Source organism: Pezoporus flaviventris, unplaced genomic scaffold (assembly GCF_033815535.1).
Source record: "Pezoporus flaviventris isolate CSIRO_AGI_PZ_B2104156 unplaced genomic scaffold, CSIRO_AGI_Pfla_v1 ptg000063l, whole genome shotgun sequence".
In the NCBI taxonomy this organism is placed as follows: Eukaryota; Metazoa; Chordata; class Aves; order Psittaciformes; family Psittacidae; genus Pezoporus; species Pezoporus flaviventris.
Genome location: NW_026892611.1, coordinates 4,600,540 through 4,618,879, shown reverse-complemented (window position 1 = coordinate 4,618,879; position 18,340 = coordinate 4,600,540). Strand labels below are relative to the sequence as shown.

At 41.6% G+C, this 18,340-nt stretch overlaps 2 protein-coding genes across 3 annotated transcripts; one reads left to right on the top strand and one right to left on the bottom strand.

The window, feature by feature from the left end:
- Window positions 1–1,073: 1,073 nt before the first annotated feature.
- Window positions 1,074–8,729, bottom strand: CTNS (cystinosin, lysosomal cystine transporter). The gene is made up of 10 exons (XM_061470323.1): window positions 8,584–8,729; window positions 7,195–7,273; window positions 6,352–6,436; window positions 6,156–6,259; window positions 5,041–5,172; window positions 4,190–4,289; window positions 3,976–4,095; window positions 2,690–2,860; window positions 2,366–2,483; window positions 1,074–1,995 (listed from the first exon to the last, which is right to left on the bottom strand). Exons 1-10 carry the CDS (start codon window positions 8,645–8,647, stop codon window positions 1,865–1,867), a joined length of 1,104 nt encoding a protein of 367 aa, XP_061326307.1. The 5' UTR covers window positions 8,648–8,729; the 3' UTR covers window positions 1,074–1,864.
- Window positions 8,730–9,018: 289 nt separating this feature from the next.
- SHPK (sedoheptulokinase) lies at window positions 9,019–18,071 on the top strand. 2 transcript variants are annotated; one of them, XM_061470320.1, is made up of 7 exons: window positions 9,019–9,234; window positions 11,055–11,196; window positions 13,613–13,796; window positions 15,026–15,178; window positions 16,288–16,463; window positions 16,559–16,759; window positions 17,654–18,071. In XM_061470320.1, exons 2-7 carry the CDS (start codon window positions 11,058–11,060, stop codon window positions 18,046–18,048), a joined length of 1,248 nt encoding a protein of 415 aa, XP_061326304.1. In that variant the 5' UTR covers window positions 9,019–9,234; window positions 11,055–11,057; the 3' UTR covers window positions 18,049–18,071. The 2 variants fall into 2 exon arrangements, with proteins under 2 accessions (XP_061326304.1, XP_061326303.1); XM_061470319.1 differs by lacking the exon at window positions 9,019–9,234 and adding an exon at window positions 9,497–9,820.
- Window positions 18,072–18,340: the final 269 nt, after the last annotated feature.

Genomic DNA, 18,340 nt, shown 5'->3' with positions numbered 1-18,340 from the left:
TTCTCCTTGTTCCCAAGTAATTTGTAAAATGAAATGAATCAAGTTTAAATGAAAGGAATATGGAGCAGGAAAGAAGAAACTGTTGCTGAACTTACTGAAAGAGCTGCTTGTTGTATTAAGAGTCCTCAGTTCTTCATTCCACGTTTATTGGACTTGAAATGGGAGGGGTGGATTTTGGTCTGTCTTCTAGAAGACTTTTCTTAAATCACTGATTTATTGGATGGAAGAGATTAATATACCAATAACATGCAAAAGTGCCTCCTGACCAAATTTAAGCTTCTGGTAAGATACTCAGTTTAAATCAACATGCCACAGGATTTAAGGCTCCTGCTGCAACACTGAGATAATTTTCTAGCATCCTGGTGGTTTGTTAACCAGCTACCTTTACAGTTATCAAAAACCTGGAGTTCTTAATCCCCTTCAGTTGATTTATACATACCTATACTTAAGCAGTCTTCAGGTAAGCTGTTGTAAATAGAACATGAGGAGGTGGCAGACTAACTTATTACTGCTGTGCCACATGCATATGTTGATTAATGCATCTCAGACTATTCTGTACACACCAGCAGATGCCTATTTACCATTTTTATATCTATGGAATTACTACAATACTGCTTTTGAATTTTGTAAGTTAAGAATTCAATGGTAAATTTTAAGGCTTCCAACTTGAAAGTTATTTTTTTTTACTATAAAGATACACTGCTATTTGTACTACTATTTCACTTTGATTTTACACACAATAAAACAAAGGTGGATTTCATGAGCTGTTTGTCCTTACATTTTAAGAATGCCACATCTCTTGAATGCCCCAGCTGAGACCTTTTTTCTGGCTCGGAGTGAATTGTGGACTACATCAGCACAATGCAGTCTGAAGTTAGTAATGTCTGATTTCACTGGTGGATGTTTGCAGTGTTAGTGATCTGTCATACCTCACTGGGACTCCAGCAGGGGAGAGAAGTGTCCCAGTCTTCCTTAGGTTGACACCTCATAAGACACATTAGCATTTGAGCTTTTAAATACTGTTCAAAGTACAAATGCATGGATTCCCTTCTAGTCCTTTTAAAGGGTATAATGCTTAAATGTAACTTAAGACCTTGATCACAGCACATGTAGTTGGAAAGTTGCCCAGGAACAAAACATGTATTTAATTATGGGGCTGTTAACATGATCCACTTATTAAAGACTTAGCAAACTCTTTAACCATTTAGGATTCAAGGTATAGCAGCAGAACTCAGGAAAATGAAGTAAGTACACTAGTTATTTAGCACCTTTGAGAGAGCTTTCAGTGAAATAAGAATACAATTTCTGCTTCTCCGTATTTTTAATAGAAAATATTAAAAATACACAAATACTAGAACCTGAATTACCAACCTCATTCTTTTATGTACCACTACAGCTGTTAACAACCAACCTGAGTGGTGGTGATCAGTACATGAGGAGGAGGCAGCAGCAGCAGCACTTACATCCACAGTCTTCAGTCATTACATTAAGATACTAAGTGGTTGCTTAAACATTATCTCAGATGTTTGGGAGCTAGATTGTGGCTCTTTGTGCATTACTTCCAATCAGACATCACTCTGGTCTTTCTTTTCCTTGTTGCTAATGGGAAAAGAGCCATATGTTGCTTGGACAGCTCACACTAAGCTGCCTTTGCAGCTTCAACAGGCATGAGTCTTCCATTTGCAAGCAGTGTCAAGATAGCTGCTGTCCTTTAAGGCATCTGGCATTTTGCAAGGCAACAGTTTGTATTCCACACCCGAGAGGATCAAAGTACAAACACATAAGAACTGTCAGTAGGCATCTTGAAAGCCCTCAGCCAGGGTAGAGCAAGTTCAACTTAAAGTTTTTGTCTTCAGAAGTGATGTTATTCACAAGGTTCATACCCTTGTCTCCTATAAAGGCAGTAGTGTTGGGCCATAAAAACAATATCAAAGATGATGGAGAAGACACCCAGGCCAAACTTGGTTGGATCTCCAAATATTAACTTCCACTGATCTGTCAAACACCAAATTAGAAAGTTAAAACTAACTCCTCAAGTGTAGTGTTGTCTCAAGACTAAAGGTTATGTCATGCATATTAGAGAAGTTCATGTTTATTACCTGCACTGCTTAGATACACCTTAAAACTAACTGTAGTGCACATCTTATGCAAAGCTAATTGATAACTGTTCATATGGTTTCTACAAAATAGCTATTTCATTTTCTGTTTTCAAGGAAGAGATTCTTTATTCTTATATAAGAACATCTACCCATACTATAGCACAAACATCATTCTCCAAAAATGACCTACTGGTTTAATACCTGCTTTGTAGCAGGCTTCTCCCAACCTGTTAAGAAAGGCCCCACCACTTCAGTTCTAACCTTACCATTGTTGTATGACTGCAAAAACATCTGGAGAAGACTGAAGCTTCCACCAGCAAAGTCAAGCAATACATTTCCAATACTCCATCCCTCTGTACTTTTTCGACAGTAATTCATGTATGCCTGAGAGCGCAACACAAAGCTGGTCAGCACATCACGTACAAGATTTCTGAGACTAACGTTTAAGAAGCCTTCTGTGTAACTACTCTGGCTTTGTCACTAGAAGACTTAATAAATAATCACTGCTGGTTTAGTCAGACTTTCAAGAGCACACATGACAAGCTAGGGTGAGAGAAATGTAGTATAAAAGCAGAAAAGTTCAGATTTACCTGTGGAAAATATTTTATCAGTGTGACTGCTAACTTAATGTAAGAGAAGCAGAATAAGAACTGTAGCCATGTCATTTCCTCAGCTGCAGCAAGAAACAGTGTCGTAAACGTGAAGATCCATGCAAGTGCCAGTAGCCCAACAACAACTTTAGATACTTTCTGAGCTGCTCTCTGAAACAGAAATGCAGATACACTTAGACCAGCCTAACCATACATCCCCAGACACACTGTAAGATACAGAATATACACGACTATGCAAAGTTACAGTCCAAAGCTATTCTTGTATGAGTTAGGATCATACCACAAGGGAATTTTAAGTGAGTGCTACAGCAGCAAGCTATAGGTTTGCAAGAGCTGATGAGCAATATTCAACATCAATCATTTGGAACACTGCTGTCCATGAAGTGGACATGAAGTGAAATACACTATGTGGCAGTATTCTTGAGTATTTATGATGCCTATTATCAGTGCCACATCTGGAACAGTCTCCTGCATTCAGTGTGATGCTATCAAGAGCTCCTACATATGAAAAAGGCTGCTAATGCCATTATGTTAAACGGTTCATTCATGATTGCCTTCTAATTCTTGACTAGAAAAGACTATTGCACCTAGCAGTGGTGACACACAGGCTGTTAGACTTTTAGGCTTAGCATTACCAAAGGAAGTACCAAGAGAGAAACTTATCAGCTAGAGAAAATTAGCTGTTCACATCAAAGACTTTTACAACAGGAATTAAATAAAGACCACCCAAGTATAACAATCAATGAGAATTAAAGAAAAACCTGACTACAATAAGCAGTCTCACCTGAAAACGGTGGGAATTATAAAAGGATCTTTGCAACTGTTTTAGGAGAAAGGAAGTTGAGAGAAAAAAAAAAAAAAAAACAAGCTGGATGAATTGCAGGGAATCCCCAGGGACATACCTTGAAGAATGGTCCATGTAGTGAGGAAACAGAAAAGCACAAAGCAGCATTTGTTCTGTGTAGAACTGTAATCTATTGCTGGCTAGAGATCTGTTAGGGAACTTTATGAACTTGGCTGTTTGCCTCAGTTATTTTGAGTACCTAACAAGCTGGAGCTCACAACATCCCGAGGCTGAAGTAGCTAAGCTTCCTGAAATTGCTCCTCGCTCAGGAAAGGTAAAGGCAGATGGATTGTGAAGCCTGACTTCTTGAAAGGCCAGAGAAAGTGCCACGAATAGAACTTTGGAGCCCAAAAGGAGCAGACGGTGAGTGGTGAGGTGCCCGGCAGAGGGAGCTCTGGCAGAGCCCAGTGTTGACACTTACCTCGTAGATGCAGCACTGCATAACGGTGAGGAGAGTTAGGACTACTGCGTGGAGACTGAAGAAAACATCATTGATAGCCACAGGGTTCACCCCACTGGGATAACTGACTAAGAATTCCTCCTAAATGTAAGGGAAACCAAAAGCAACTAAATACCTTAATTCCCTTCTACAGATACCCAACCCCTGGCAAGTACTAAGAGATAATTATGCTTACTTTAATTAAGGGTATCCAGAAGAGTCCAACATTAAATACACTGTATGCTATAAAGCCAGTAAGGTTTAATGCTAGAAAGTCAAAGCTTAGTCCAACAACGCTAGAAAAGGGAGGAAAAATGTATGAGAAATATGCATGATCTTTATAGGCAGTTCCAGCAACAACTTGACCCTACAACGTACTGATTTATAGGCAATTTTTTATATAAATGAAAGGCATTGTAACATGATGCTGTGAGTCTATCAGGAAGCAAGGTGAAATATTCCTCATATGCCAGGCACTTGTACTCATGACAGCTTTGTCACAGCTGTGTCCCTGCTGTTTAACTTCATGCTGCCATGAGCTCAGATAGTCTGATAAATTCATTCCAGCCTGAATCCATGGAAGTAGTAGTGCATCTTTGCCAGAAGAAATGCTTTAGTTTTCATATATAATAATTTTTCTACTTAGAGCCACTTAATTTAAAGGGAACTGGCCTAATGAGTACAGTACAAACTGCTCACAAGGTAAGTAATTTTTGAAAGTGGTCATCACAACTGGTTCAGCCAGATGATTTACAGAGTGACACCAAAGTGAATGGGCAAGCCTCCTCTATCACAAATCAGTATTGGATGCCAAACCTGAGGATTAGGTGTCTGCAGGATGCATGCACTTTCCTCTGACCTGCATGCATAAAAGCTCACTAGAGCTGCATTTATTCAGGCCCTGTATTTGCCTTACTTCCCCCCCTCCCCGCCCCGTCTTTTCATGCATAATTCACAATAACCAAGATGGATGTAACTGAAGCTAGGAACATGATTTGAAGAAGTAAGTGCTTAACTGACTTGCAAACGCATCTGAAGTCTCTTTACCTTTTTCGACGCCAGTTCTCAAAGAGTTGAGGATAAAAGGAGATAGACCAAGCAAGGAAATAGATCCAGCCAATCACCTCATCAGCGTATCTCACTATGATGCTATGAATCACTTGAAATTGAATCCTAGGTCTGATGGGTAATGCAAAGAGAATGAGTTAATTTGCACTTTTAATAATTCACACTTTTTCAGGAGATTTTGCAGTGTTCTGCTTTGAGAAAACAGAGAGCAGGTGTTGAGACAAGGCAAGAGATTCGGAGTTAATTTCAGTTGAGATGCTCCCCTTTTCCTTAGTGCACTTGTGTTTGGGACATCTCTCACTCCTACCCTCAACCTGCCCTTTCCTTCTTGCCTCTTTCTTTTCCACTCCATTACCACAGAAATCTTAAAAAAAGTCATCTTGTGCTTATGGCTTCCACTTTCATAGCACAACATCTGTTATGCAAGAGCAGAGTTTCACTTTTCACAGCCTGCCAGCAAAGCCTCATGATCATCCCGTCCTGTTGAGCACTTCACATGCTTACCTCTGCATTTGCTTAGAGCCTTAAAAGCAGAAGCAAAACAAGGAAGTAAAACAGAAGCATCCTATTACTCAGTAGCATTTGGGCAACAAATACAATCCAACTTTCTCCATCTTTCTAGATTGTTTTTTTATTAGGGAGGACAGGCATCTGTGAAAAGAGAAACTAATTAGAAAGCAAGACGCCTGTATCTCATGGTAGTGACACAGGCACAGAGCTGCATCAGGCTGTTTGCACTCCAGAACAAGTTCTGCACACTAAAAATAGTATCCCGATGGACATTTACAATCAAATGCTTCCCAGATCAGACAAGTTGACAAGTAGTTTTGATACTTTTAGGAGGGGTTATTAAAACCAGACTAAGGAACCACAAGAACTCATGAGTCATTTAGTAATGAAGTCTAAAATACCATGACTATCACTCTGCTTCCATACCCTGTATTTAGCTGAATAGCTTTGGGATTGCTGGAGGGACACATCTCAGCTACATACCACCCATGTCCCATCAGCTATTTAACTATAAGGAGGAAGTAGTTACCCCAGAGCATAGGAAGCTGTAAGATAGCGAGTGGAACTAAAAACCAGTTTCTCACCCAGTTAAGTTGGAATTAATTGTATAAAGATAAACTGTTACTTGTCCAACATCATCTGCTTTCACTTGGAATTCTGCTTTAGTGTGACCTGCAGGCAATTGTACCTGCAAGACAAAGCAGAGGGAAGAAAAAAGAGAGTTACACCAAACTAGTGGAAGGCTTTTGCATAAGGTCAGAAATCTGTTCTGTCACTTACTTCATCAGGCAGTTCAATAATGGTGCTGTGCTTTGATGAGTGCGTAATGTTAAAAGTTATCACAAGTGTCTCATTTAATGGAGCCCTGTGAAGGCAGAAAAAACAAGTTAGACTGGTGCTTGAGTTCACAAAGATTGCTTTAAGGCTCTGGGAGAGTATTTGCTAAATCCTTACACCTCTTGCAAACAACGAATGTCATACACCACAGAACCTCTTTATCACAGCTCTTAGATTTTCATGTGACTGTTCCCTTTACACAAACTGAGATCCAAAGGTGAGGGGGTGCATATTTTTAACGGTCCTTTCCTGGGAAGAGGCTGACACAGCAAAAACATGGGTAAACAATGCATTTTTTTACTAAACAATGAGACTGAGGTGCATCAGCCCCCACTCTGGACTAGCTGTATTTCTTTGCTAGAAACTGAGTTCTGTTTGCTTGATAAAACCTTCTTTCTTGGTGATCCTTCTAGGAAATGTAAGTTTCTCTTAAGCATCTATTTTTAGAAATGAAGGAACTCTATGTTCACTTACATAAGACAGTTCAGTAAGCTAATATAGGGCAGACAGTATAAAACATATTTTCCAGCTCAACTTCCCATACAAATGGCATGGGGTGTTATCAGAGGCCAATCAAAGATGTTTATGGGAATGCTGTACTATCCTGATCCATACTGTACTAAGCAATGTAATAGTCTAGAAATGGGCAGTCACACCATTAAGATTTACTCTGTATGAACAACAATTAACTGAGTCTGCAGGGGAGTCTTAAGCATATAGCCAAGTCCTACCTGCTTGCTCATCTCCCATTCCAAAAAGAAAGTAAAGATGCAATCATTATTTTACCTCAGAGAGATCGTGACATTTGTTGAACTTCCACTTTCGAATGAAACCACTTCAGGGACAGACAATACAACAACTCCATCTGAGACAGAAAAAAAAAAAAAAGAGTCAAAACAAAACAACCCTACACATCTCAATTACTGTGAATAATTAATAGCTCCTTCAGAAGAACCACCTGCTTTCTTTTGTGATGTAGACATTTTGTCCATTGGTACCTGTGGTGTCAGATTAATACAGTGAGTACATATGGCAAACAACAAAGGGACGGGAGCTTATTTCAAGGAGACTAAAAAACTTTAAAAGAGAAGTAACTGTCACTTGAACTCATTACAAGGAAGCAACTTAAATATTTGAAGTGCAACAAAAGTTCACGCCAAGAGGTGGCTATAGATACTTCAAACCCACGCTAATTGTTTCTTGATGTGATCCTACTAACTTGGGAGTCATAAATGCCCCAGATCTATTTTAAAATAGCTTCTTGGGTCACAATTCAATTCAGGTGCCCAGATGTTCCAGCAAATGTATATTTATCTTCACACTGAAGGAATCATAAGCACCTTACTATAGTGCTCTGAAATATCACCATTAAGTGGCACACTTGCAACAATTCAGCTGTGTTATACCACATAATACTTCAAGAGAGGCTGAGATTCCAAGAGCCAATAAAACCGGTATCAAAACCGTAAGGTGGTCACATGTCAATGATTTTGACATTTGGAATCTAAGTCTATTTTATTCACTGTATGTTTAAAGGACACAAGAGACAAGAAAAAGAACAAAGAGGTAAATAAGATTAGAAATGGAGAAAAAAAAAACAGATGATTTTTTTCTTATTGCCATACATATATATAAACAGGGGAAGTTTAGGTATAAGGAACAAGTTCTTTACTGTGAGGGTGGTGAGGCATTGGAATGGGTTGCCCAGGGAGGTTGTGAACGCTCCATCCCTGGCAGTGTTCAAGACCAGGCTGGACAGAGCCTTGGGTGGCATGGTTTAGTGGGAGGTGTCCCTGCCCATGGCAAGGGGTGTGGAACTTGATGATCTTAAAGTCCTTTCCAACCCTAACTATTCTATGATTCTATATTACACAGTGTTCTTAAGACCTTATTTAAAGGCAGGAGAGCTCCCCAGCTCATCGCTGACTGCACCACAGACAGTATTTAACCTGTTTCTGCAGAGGTGAGTGCTCCATCACAATAGTGCCTTAGCATAGCACTGTCTGTGCAGGAGCACACCAAGTCAACGGTATCATGGAAGAAGAGGGCACAGGTCTCCCCAGAGAGGTGTAACAGGGACACTGCAGAGCAGCCCTTTTCCACCACTTACAGATGTGGAACTGGCCCCTGCCTAAGGGAGCCCCATGGTCCAACCTGGGATGCTCAGACACTCACCGCTAGGCCCCAGCACCACAAGGGAGAGGTGCAGCAGAGTAGGGAGCAGGCATTGCATCCTCATGGTGGAAAACCTGCAGAAAAAGCAGGGAGAAAGCTTTGCTTAGGACTCACACCTTTTGAGGGGACCCCTGCCCGTTCCCTCAGCCGGCGGCACCCTTCAAACGGTACCCACCACAGCCCGGCTGAGGAACTCAGCACCCACCAGACAGCACCAATTCAGTCCCTCTGCCTTCCCAGACTCCCCCGACGCCATCTACACCTCATACCTGGAGCCGCTCCCGCCACACACACAGCTCCCGCCCCCTGAAAGACCCTCCCCTTCCCCTCGGGACTACAAATCTCAGCAGCCATTGCATCTCTACCATCATCACCACCACCACCACCCCCGGCAGCGCGGTGCTCCCTGGGACTTGTAGTCCCCGCCTCCCTCCACCTCAGGGGACATAGGGCAGTGGGGACATCCCACGCTTGTCCTAGAGCGTCCTAACACTAACACTGAGAAGGAGGGAGCGCGGAGGAGCAAGCGCCTACCTCCTTCCACTGCCGCGGCTCCGTCCCGGCTCTTCCCTTTTCAGCTTCTCACGTGAGGCGGCCGCTCATCACCTCCCCGCCCAGCGCCGGTGCGGCCGCCCTCGGGCGCCATATTGGGTGCGGCAGAGTGCGTCGGGCTGGTGGTGGGGGGGCTGGGAGGAGGGAGAGCTGCGAGCGGAGGGCGGGCGAGTTTGTGGCTCTGGTAGTTTATTAAAGTTCAGTTTAAAGCTGCTCAGGTCACTGGGGAGCCCGGGGAAAGAGACAGTTTGTTACTCTCAAGACGGAGGGGTAGCGGCCAGGCGCAGCTGAGGGGAGGCATCTTCAGTCAGAGGGCAAAGTTCAGCCCAGTCCTGCGCACTGTGAGTTGGGAGCCCGCACAGCTTGCGCCCTCGCTGCTCTTGGGGCAAGTTACCCCTCAGAGGCAGCAAGGATCAGTGTGGGATTCAGCCTGGTGGATGCTGGTCTAGCCGCTGTACAGAGACGTGCTTGGTGGGGAAGGTGAAAGCAATCTCCTCTCACCATAGCCATGGCGGCTGGTGAGGCAGCAGGCAGGCCTGGGCCTGCTTGCGTGCTGGGCATCGACTTGGGTACGACATCAGTTAAAGCAGCCCTGTTGACAGGGGCAGAGCGAGAGCAAGTGGTGGCAGAGAGTTGCTCCAGGGAGACGCAGGCATACGCCAGTAGCCTGGAAGCTGGACCGCAGGTAAGGGGTGGACAGATTTCAGGATACTGGCCTTGCCTTGTAGTGGCTGGGTTGTTTTGCTACACTGTGTAGACTTCAGTGGTTTTCCTGGATTGTTCTCATGCCTAGATTGGCAGATGGTTGCTGCATGTGTCTGGGTGTCTGAAAATAGAATTAAAATGCTCTCACTTTACTGTTGAAGAAAGTCAAGTAGTGCTGCTTGATTTAAGAAAGACTCAGGTTTTGAAAAATCGCATAAAATAATCTAAAACTATTCTCCCGTGAGCCATCACCTTGTCTTTGACACTGCTTGTCAAGAAACAGCAACCACCTGCCAACTAGAAGGGTGTTTTGCACTTTAATGTGAGATAGAATAATAACTGGAAATTCCCTGTGGAAAGAACCACAAGCATGTGCTCCTATTAAAGACCTTTACATCTATTGTGTTGGTCAATCTAAGAAAGGGTGAATCAGAATCATAAAAAATACATACCAACATGTCTCTGGCCTAGTAATGAAGTGATCCCAGGAGCTAACTTCTGAGCAAAAATACCAAACAGGCCAACCCCTCTGTACAGTCATGTTTATACAGCTAAAATGATGTGTATGCAGAGTAGTTCACATCTGTATGTAGACCGTATTTGAATACTTTTGCTTGTAACCTTCACACTGGTCTGTCACAAAGTAATCGGAATCCTTGAAATTCAGTGAGAAAGCTGGAATGCAGCTTCTTTTGTGGTGTGGTTTGGTCAGTTTGCCGAGTAGATCAGTTTGATGGGGAGTTCTAGGAATGGAATATCCAGAAATGAAGTATCAGCATCATCGAAATCAACAGGGAGTAGATGGAGAGGAGCTTATAAGGGAAACTGCATGCCAGTCAGAGCACAACAGTAATCCTCTTTGTGGGGAAAAAGAAGAGCAATATAGAAGATGAACTAGTGAAAGCATGTAGTCAATGTTAATGGATTTTTTTAAATGTATAGATGAGTATGGTAACTTAGGAGATTATCTGGCCTTCAGTTTAAGAGGCTGTTATCTCATTCTGAGCTTGCTGGTATTGGGTTTTAGTTCCTGTGGTTTTGTGGGTTTTTTGCTTTTTTTTATTTTTTCAATTTAGTAGTGAATGTCATTCTAATACATACTATTAAGCTAAATGAATTCTGTTGCTCACTTCTGACTTGAGTAGTCTTGTTTAATAAATACACTGAGTGAACCCTAATGGTTTTATGATCAGAATAATGTTTTATGATTGCAGGGAATGGAGCAGGATGTCCGGAGAATAGTAAGGGCACTCAATGAATGCCTTGCTGCTCTACCTCAGCAGCAGCTTCAAAGAGTCAGTCACATTGGTATTACAGGACAAATGCATGGGATTGTATTTTGGAAAAGAGATAAAGGTAACATTAATTCTTTGCCATTCCTGTTTGGAGTATTATGATACAGAAAATGTGATTTTAACTCTGAAACTATCTGTAGGAAACTGCTGTGTGTTTACTTTGGTCTTCCGTAAAACAGAATTAACAGAAGATCTGTGGAAATGCTTTTAAATTATTGGAATTTCAGTTAAGGATATTGTTTGCACAGATTTGTTAAAGCATTTATCCTAATGAGATCACTGCAGAATCAGCACAATTATTAATATGAAAGAGGAATAACGTATTTGTGACTTGTCCAATATGTTCATCATAAGCTATATGCTGCCAGTTGAAAGACCTTGTGCATCATATGAACGACCTGAGGTGGATCTTACTCACCTCATAAAACACTTAACTAGCTGTTGTCCAGTACCTCAATACCTTCTAATGATTCTGCAGGAGTCGTAGTGGCAGTTTTGTATATGCTTTGAAAAATAAGACGTTTGATTTTTACATTACAATGTGCATAGCAGTAGCAGAACAGCTATTTTGAAATGCTGTTTGAAGGTAAAGCAGAAGGAAACTGCAGTTCAGTAAATGGTGTTTTCAGGCCTGTTTTGTTTGCTTGTTTCAGAACTGAAGTCTAAGGCTTTCAGAATCTGGTTCCATGTCTTCTTTCTCATTACCGTATGGTGTGCACATCTGAGCAATTATGCAAGCCTCATAATTATAGAAGTTAGGCAAATTAAGCAAAAATGTATTGTAAATCACAGAATAGATTTCCCAAAAGTGTTAGTCACTGCCTGTCAAAAGTTGTCAGGGTCTTAATTGTTTTAAGAGACACTGGGCTATTCATTACTGGCTGCAAGGAAAGAAAGAAATGCAAAGGCTGATGGACCAAAGGAGCTGTTGCTTGCTTTTCAGCTGTCCCAAGGGCTGCATACCAAAGCCTCATGGGTTCATGGCAGACATAGTTTCTTATGGCATATTGGTTAATATTTTATTTCCTAAAGCCACAGTCCACTTTTGTTTCATTTCTGTCAAGTGAAAGAGGGTGTTAGCTCTCATTTGTTTTGAGTAGACTAAGTGGATCTATGCACTTTGGGACACAAATTACATTTTTAATAGCATCCTTTAGGGTTAGATTTATGGTTAATAATTTTTCTTAGCATCCATTTAAAACTAGAAAAGCAAACAAATTGGAAATTCGGTTCAAACAGATTTGATAGAACAGGGAATTAAGGAACAAGAAAAATAATGTGTTTGCTTTGCATCTTTCACATAGTAGTTTCCAGCTTTCACGGCTGCTTTTTACTGTGTGAGTGTAGCTGTATCCAGCCCAAGAAAGACTCTTAGCCATATTTGTGCTAGTCAGACAGCTGGGTCTCTTCTCTGACCCGTAGGATAAGTGGCACAGCACAGCTTGAAACCCTGATCCCACCCCATGGCAAAACCAGCAGGCTGCCTTAGTTATGGAGACAGCTCATGGCCTGTCCTATCCCCCATCCCTACACTGTGACCAGGCATAACCTGGGAGAACAGTAATTGTCAGAGGCCAAAGCTATGCTGTGGAGTGTGTGAGCAAACATCACATGCCAGTGCTTGAGCTTAGCCTCTGCTTACACTTCTGCTCTGGCAGGTAAGTGTGCTGCCTTTGCAGGACTTTTTGTGGTGAGCATGTTGGGGCAGGAAGTAGCACGCTGGACTGGAGCAGTAGCAGACATTGCTGAGAAGGCTCTGAGAAGTCACCGTAATTTAGCTGAGGCCTTCATGTGGAAGAATGTGAAAGTTTCATCAAAGGTGTGGTGATCTCTGTTCAAAGGACATTCTGGGCTGGTAAAACCAAAAACCGAATTAAACGCTATTCTACCTTTTTGAAGTTTTGTTGCATAGCAGAAGGAAGGGATACTCTTTAGTACTTCACAGTCCATTGCTTAACACATATAGATCCAGGCTTTTTCTTCATTTGTTTCAAAAGGTGATGAAACTACATGCTATCCATCATAGGCAGTTGGTTACTAATAAATCATTCTTTAGGTCATGATGTGGCAGCTCCCAATTAAGGTTTGTATATGAGAGCTGTCATATCAGCTCATTACCTCCCATACCAGAACTGAAGGGTTGATTGGTTGTTTGTTTTTTGGATAACCTGATATTTAAGTTGCATCATTAATATCTAAGGGTGCAAATTGCTTGTTCCTGTAGGCACTAGGAGTGCTTGTTAGAGAATGAAGGCCTTTGGATACCAACCTCTGTTTTAGCAGAGGATGACTGCCATTATGATGTTATCTAGGGCTGAAAACCATGACTAATTAATTTGATTACAGTCACTACAGGCTATGTTTCTGCTCTTTTTCCAATATATTTGACAAATCATCAAAAGTGGCCAGAAATGAGGAGTGCCAGGTGTACTATGCTGCAGGGGGTTGCTGGACTTCTCAGAAACTGTGTGTTTCAGGTTGCAAGTGGACAGAGAGTGGCCCAGGACCTACCTTTGAGCCAGAGGAAGTCAGTCATCTGGTTACTTGGCAAGACACCCGCTGCAGTCCTACCTTCCTCTCTTCTCTTCCTCTGCCACAGTCGCATATCAGCTTGGCTACAGGATTTGGATGTGCCACAGTCTACTGGTATTTAAAGAAGAGGTACATTGTTTCTCGAAAGCATTTCCTTATTAGGTGGTTGACTGGCAGTTTCTCATCTTGAATTTCTGTGACAATTAGTATTCCTGTAGCATGTTAGTGCCACTATAAGCTGAGTGGCTGTGTTTCTCTTTAATCATAATATTAAATAAGTATTCAAAGAATATTTAAAATGGCAGTATTCAATATAAACTGTATGCCAGTAAGCACAAGATTCTCTGACCTCATAAAAATATTGCAGATCTCTGTAATAAAAAGAAAAGCTTTTGACCATATAGTAACAAAAGCCTTAAAGAACTGTAGAATCATTCTAGTCTGTCCCACCGCTCAGAGGAGCTCTGCTAATGCAGTTTGAACATTATAATTTTGCCTTGTGCAGACTGTGAAAAATGCAAGCGTGCCTAAAACAGTAATTGAGTTGCTTTGTCTGCTTGCTGCCAGATGCTAAAACAAATATTCTTTAAATTAATTTCAGTTCCTTCCTTCCTTAGGCACCGAGATCCTTATGAGGTGTTAAAAATGGTCTGCTTTGCTGTGGTGTGTTTGCAGAGGATATAATTTTTCACTTATGACTTGGCATCAGCAAGATTTGTTCCTCAGTTATGTCTGCAGTATGCTGTTTTTCAAAGAGCCAAAGTCTTTCTCTGCAATGAGTTCAGGTTCAATAAATGGGCAAAAACTTACTAGATCTTGGTTTCTTACAGTGTGTGTCCAGCAAATACATGGAGCATGGCGTGATCTTGCTTTAGAGCTGTTTGAGTTCAGCTGCTTTGCTTTGTTCCTGTTTTATTTAACCATTGGTATGTTTCCATTCATACAATTTGTGGATCCTAGAACAACTGCAGGAATTTACATACTTTTCTCAAATGCTCCAGGATCAACAAACACATCAACAAATGACCTCCAGGATCATTTTTTTGTGCAAACAATTACCGCCTTCCTGGTAACTGTTGCAGTGGTGTGCTTTTGAACCTGGACAACTCGTTCCTTAAAGCCTTTGTCTCTCCATCTTCCAACAGTAGGTAATTATTGCTGCTGCAGTAACAGCTTGGAAAGCAAATTCCACTTACAAAACCAAACCAAAACAACAAAGTCCAGGCTTATCACTGAGATGGCTGTTACATTTTTAGATGGGCCCACACGTGTCTAAAGCTTCTTGTAGCAATGGAAGTAATCTTGCTCCCTCTGCCTTAAAGTGCCCCTCATTGGTTTTAATGTGTTTTGTTTAAAAGTCCAGGTTTTCTGAAGTCTTACGATGCAGCTGGCACTATCCATGACTACGTGGTTGCCATGTTGTGTGACCTGAGGAAGCCACTCATGTCTGTCCAGAATGCTGCCAGCTGGGGATATTTTAATTCCAGAAATAAAAGCTGGAATACTGATATGTAAGTGCTAAGAGCATTGAATGGGTTTTGTATATTGCTTGTGATGGGCAATGTGAACATATCTGGGCCCTAAGTATGAGAGTGCTACAGATAAAAAGTGATTGAAAGTTACTTCTATGTATGTGTGGCCTGTACTGAAGAACTATTGAGAGTTTGTTCTGTAAGGTGCATATGTCTAAATTATATAAAATCTGGCATGGTATTTTAGAAATACCTAAGAGAGCAGAGTTGAGAGACTCATCAGTGAGGCCTCATATACCAAACTGCTCTCTTCCTTTCTGTGATGGGATGGGGTGGGCAAGTGCATGCTGCAGCCAAGATGTTGTGATGATAAAAGACAGTTCTGTAGTTCATTCAGCTGAGCTCCTTCGTAACTACTAGGACTTACTTGTGGTAATACCTAAGAGTTACAGATCTTCAGCAAGTTTTATAGGGAATCAGTTTATTTATTCACTTATTTATTTTAAGGATTTGCTCTTTCAAGAATTTACTTACTTATTTTAATGATTTGCTCTTTCAGGGCTGAGTGCTAAGGCCTTATATAATTCAGAGCTTAGGTTAGGCCAGGACTCCAAGGTGAAAAGATCTGCTCATGAAGGTATGAAAGAGTGACAGAAACTTCATTTGGCCTACTGAGCTGTTGTTAATTTGGTGTTATTGCTGTAGCAATGTAGAGTATCTTATGTAAGGAGTTTGTTGGACTTAACTCTTTGTGGTTTGGTTTTGAACCACTAACTGCATGACATCTTAAAGTTCTGTGAAGTTGCATTTTTTTTCTGGTTTTGTGATTGTCCCTTTGCCCTGGAATTGTTTGTTATATGACACCACTAGGGTAAACTTGCTGAACATGTACTACTCTATAATCTCAGGTAATCAAGATGCATATAAAGGAAAGCTATTTATTCTTCTAGATGATTCTGGTTTATCCAGCTCATTGAACTGGAATGCTGCCCCTGTCCAAGACAAAGCTTTCCAAATAGGTGAAAGCATCCATAAATCCAGCAGGCACAAATGCATGTCTGGGTTCATCTGTGACCTCAAAGAGGCCTTTGTAGTCCTGCTACACGTTCCCATACTGCTTTCCTGCAATAATATTGTTCTGATTGCAGATTGAAAGAATCTGACTTTCCCATTCACTTGCTTCCGGAGGTGGGAGACCCTGGCAGTATTGCAGGCAGGACAGTCAGTGCATGGCATGGAATCCCCAAAGGAGCAAAAGTAGGAATTGCTCTGGGGGATTTCCAGTGCTCTGTGTATTCCTGTCTGACTGAGAGGACTGATGCAGGTATGATCATTTTGGTATCTTGCTTGGTTTTCTCATTGTCCTCCTTCAGGGTAGCCTAGTAAAACACTGATTTATTTTTTGCTTTTATGTTCTAGTTCTTAATATCAGCACCTCTGCTCAGCTGAGTATCTCAATGCCTCCTGGTTTCCAGCCTCCAGACATGCCAGATCCTTCCTCAGCTGTTACTTATTTTCCCTACTTCAATGGTGACTACTTGGCTGTGGCAGCATCACTTAATGGGGGCAACGTGCTAGCAACGTTTGTGGACATGGTGGCACAGTGGGCAGAAGAGCTAGGTAAGCTATTTCAAGGGTAGCGTAAAATATAGGATAGCTGTATTTTCAAGGTTATATTTCAAGGACAGCTTAAAAATTTGATTCATCAGCAGGGTAAAAAGAAGCTAAGGTGAAGGAACAGGCCTTGAGCTGTTTTTTCATGCCACATAGGGAATGAGGATATAACTCTTGGGTCATGCTTCCCAGATCTCTGGAATTTCCTGCTGAAGCTTAGGAACATGCTGGGACAGTCATGCTTGGACTCCACATTCACATTGCCCCTAGGTTTTGGGTTTTCTTTTGTTTTAAGAACACAAGAGGATTATTTTTTGCAAGTTGATTTTCAAAAGTAAAAGCCAGTGAATTTGAGGACAGCCTTCTAATTATGTATGAATGCAGTCCGGAAGAGTCCCTTGATTAGATCAGTTGCCTTTTGCTTCATATTTTGCAGCACTCTAATGGATTTTAAGACTTAAACTCATGTAATATCTTCCAAGTGCTTTAAATGTGGTCTTCACGGGTTTTTTTAACCATTTCTTGGGTTTTGCAATACAGAAATAAGCTCTGAAATTATTCTTGCAGTGAGTACTTGAAGTGAACTTTGCATTCATGTGCAATTCAGCCACTGAAGCTGAAATCTGCTGTTAATGTGTTTAAAGGTGTTGTTTTTTGTAACTTAGGACAGTATAGCCAAAGATGAATAGCTGTGTTGTCAGGAAAGGCTGTTTCTGTAACCTGAAAAGGATTTTAAGTAATGCAGGTTCTAGATAAAATTGGATGGGAGAACTGTGGTTCATAAACCTGGAAAAACAATGACTTCTGGGGCACAGAAGGGTGGATTGTCCACTTTAAGTTTCCACATGTAAGATACACTGGACCTCTTCAGATGAGTAACGTGGTATTTCCCATCTGCAGGACTTCAGGTCCAGGAGTCTGCCATCTATACAAAGATAATCAAAGCAGCCTTGGCCCAAACCAACAGCAAACTCTTGATCCACCCAACCATATTTGGAGAGAGACACGTTCCTGAGCAGCTGGCATCAGTGAGCAATATTGCTGTCTCTGACCTCTCTCTGGGTCATGTAACCAGAGCTCTGTGCCGTGGCATCATTGAAAACCTCTGTTCCATGCTACCTGTGAAGTGCCTGATGGAGACTGGAGTGAGGAGGGTTCTGGGGAGCGGCAGTGCCCTTGCCAGGAACGAGGTGCTGAGGCAAGAAGTGGAAAGGGTTTTTCCATTCCCTGTGGTTTACGGGAAGGATGTTGATGCTGCCATGGGGGCTGCCATGGTGATGTTCCACAGAAAATAAAGTCATTGTTTGGGATGGCCTGAGATGCAGCTTCTTTGTTTTTTACCGGCTGTGCAGTGTTTCCTTTCACTTCTTTCAATTCTTTTAACATGCAGTGTCATTACAGTGGAAAAAAAATCCTAACCTGCATTTAATGTCTGCTGCTGGGTGTACACATTTTATTGCTCTGTCATTCCCATTTGTGAAATAAGAAGTAATTATCACATTGAATTTGACTGAGTGACTAGGAAAGATCTATTAGCTTTCTGCATAAAATGATACTTAATGTGAGGCTCATTTTCCTGGTAGGAAA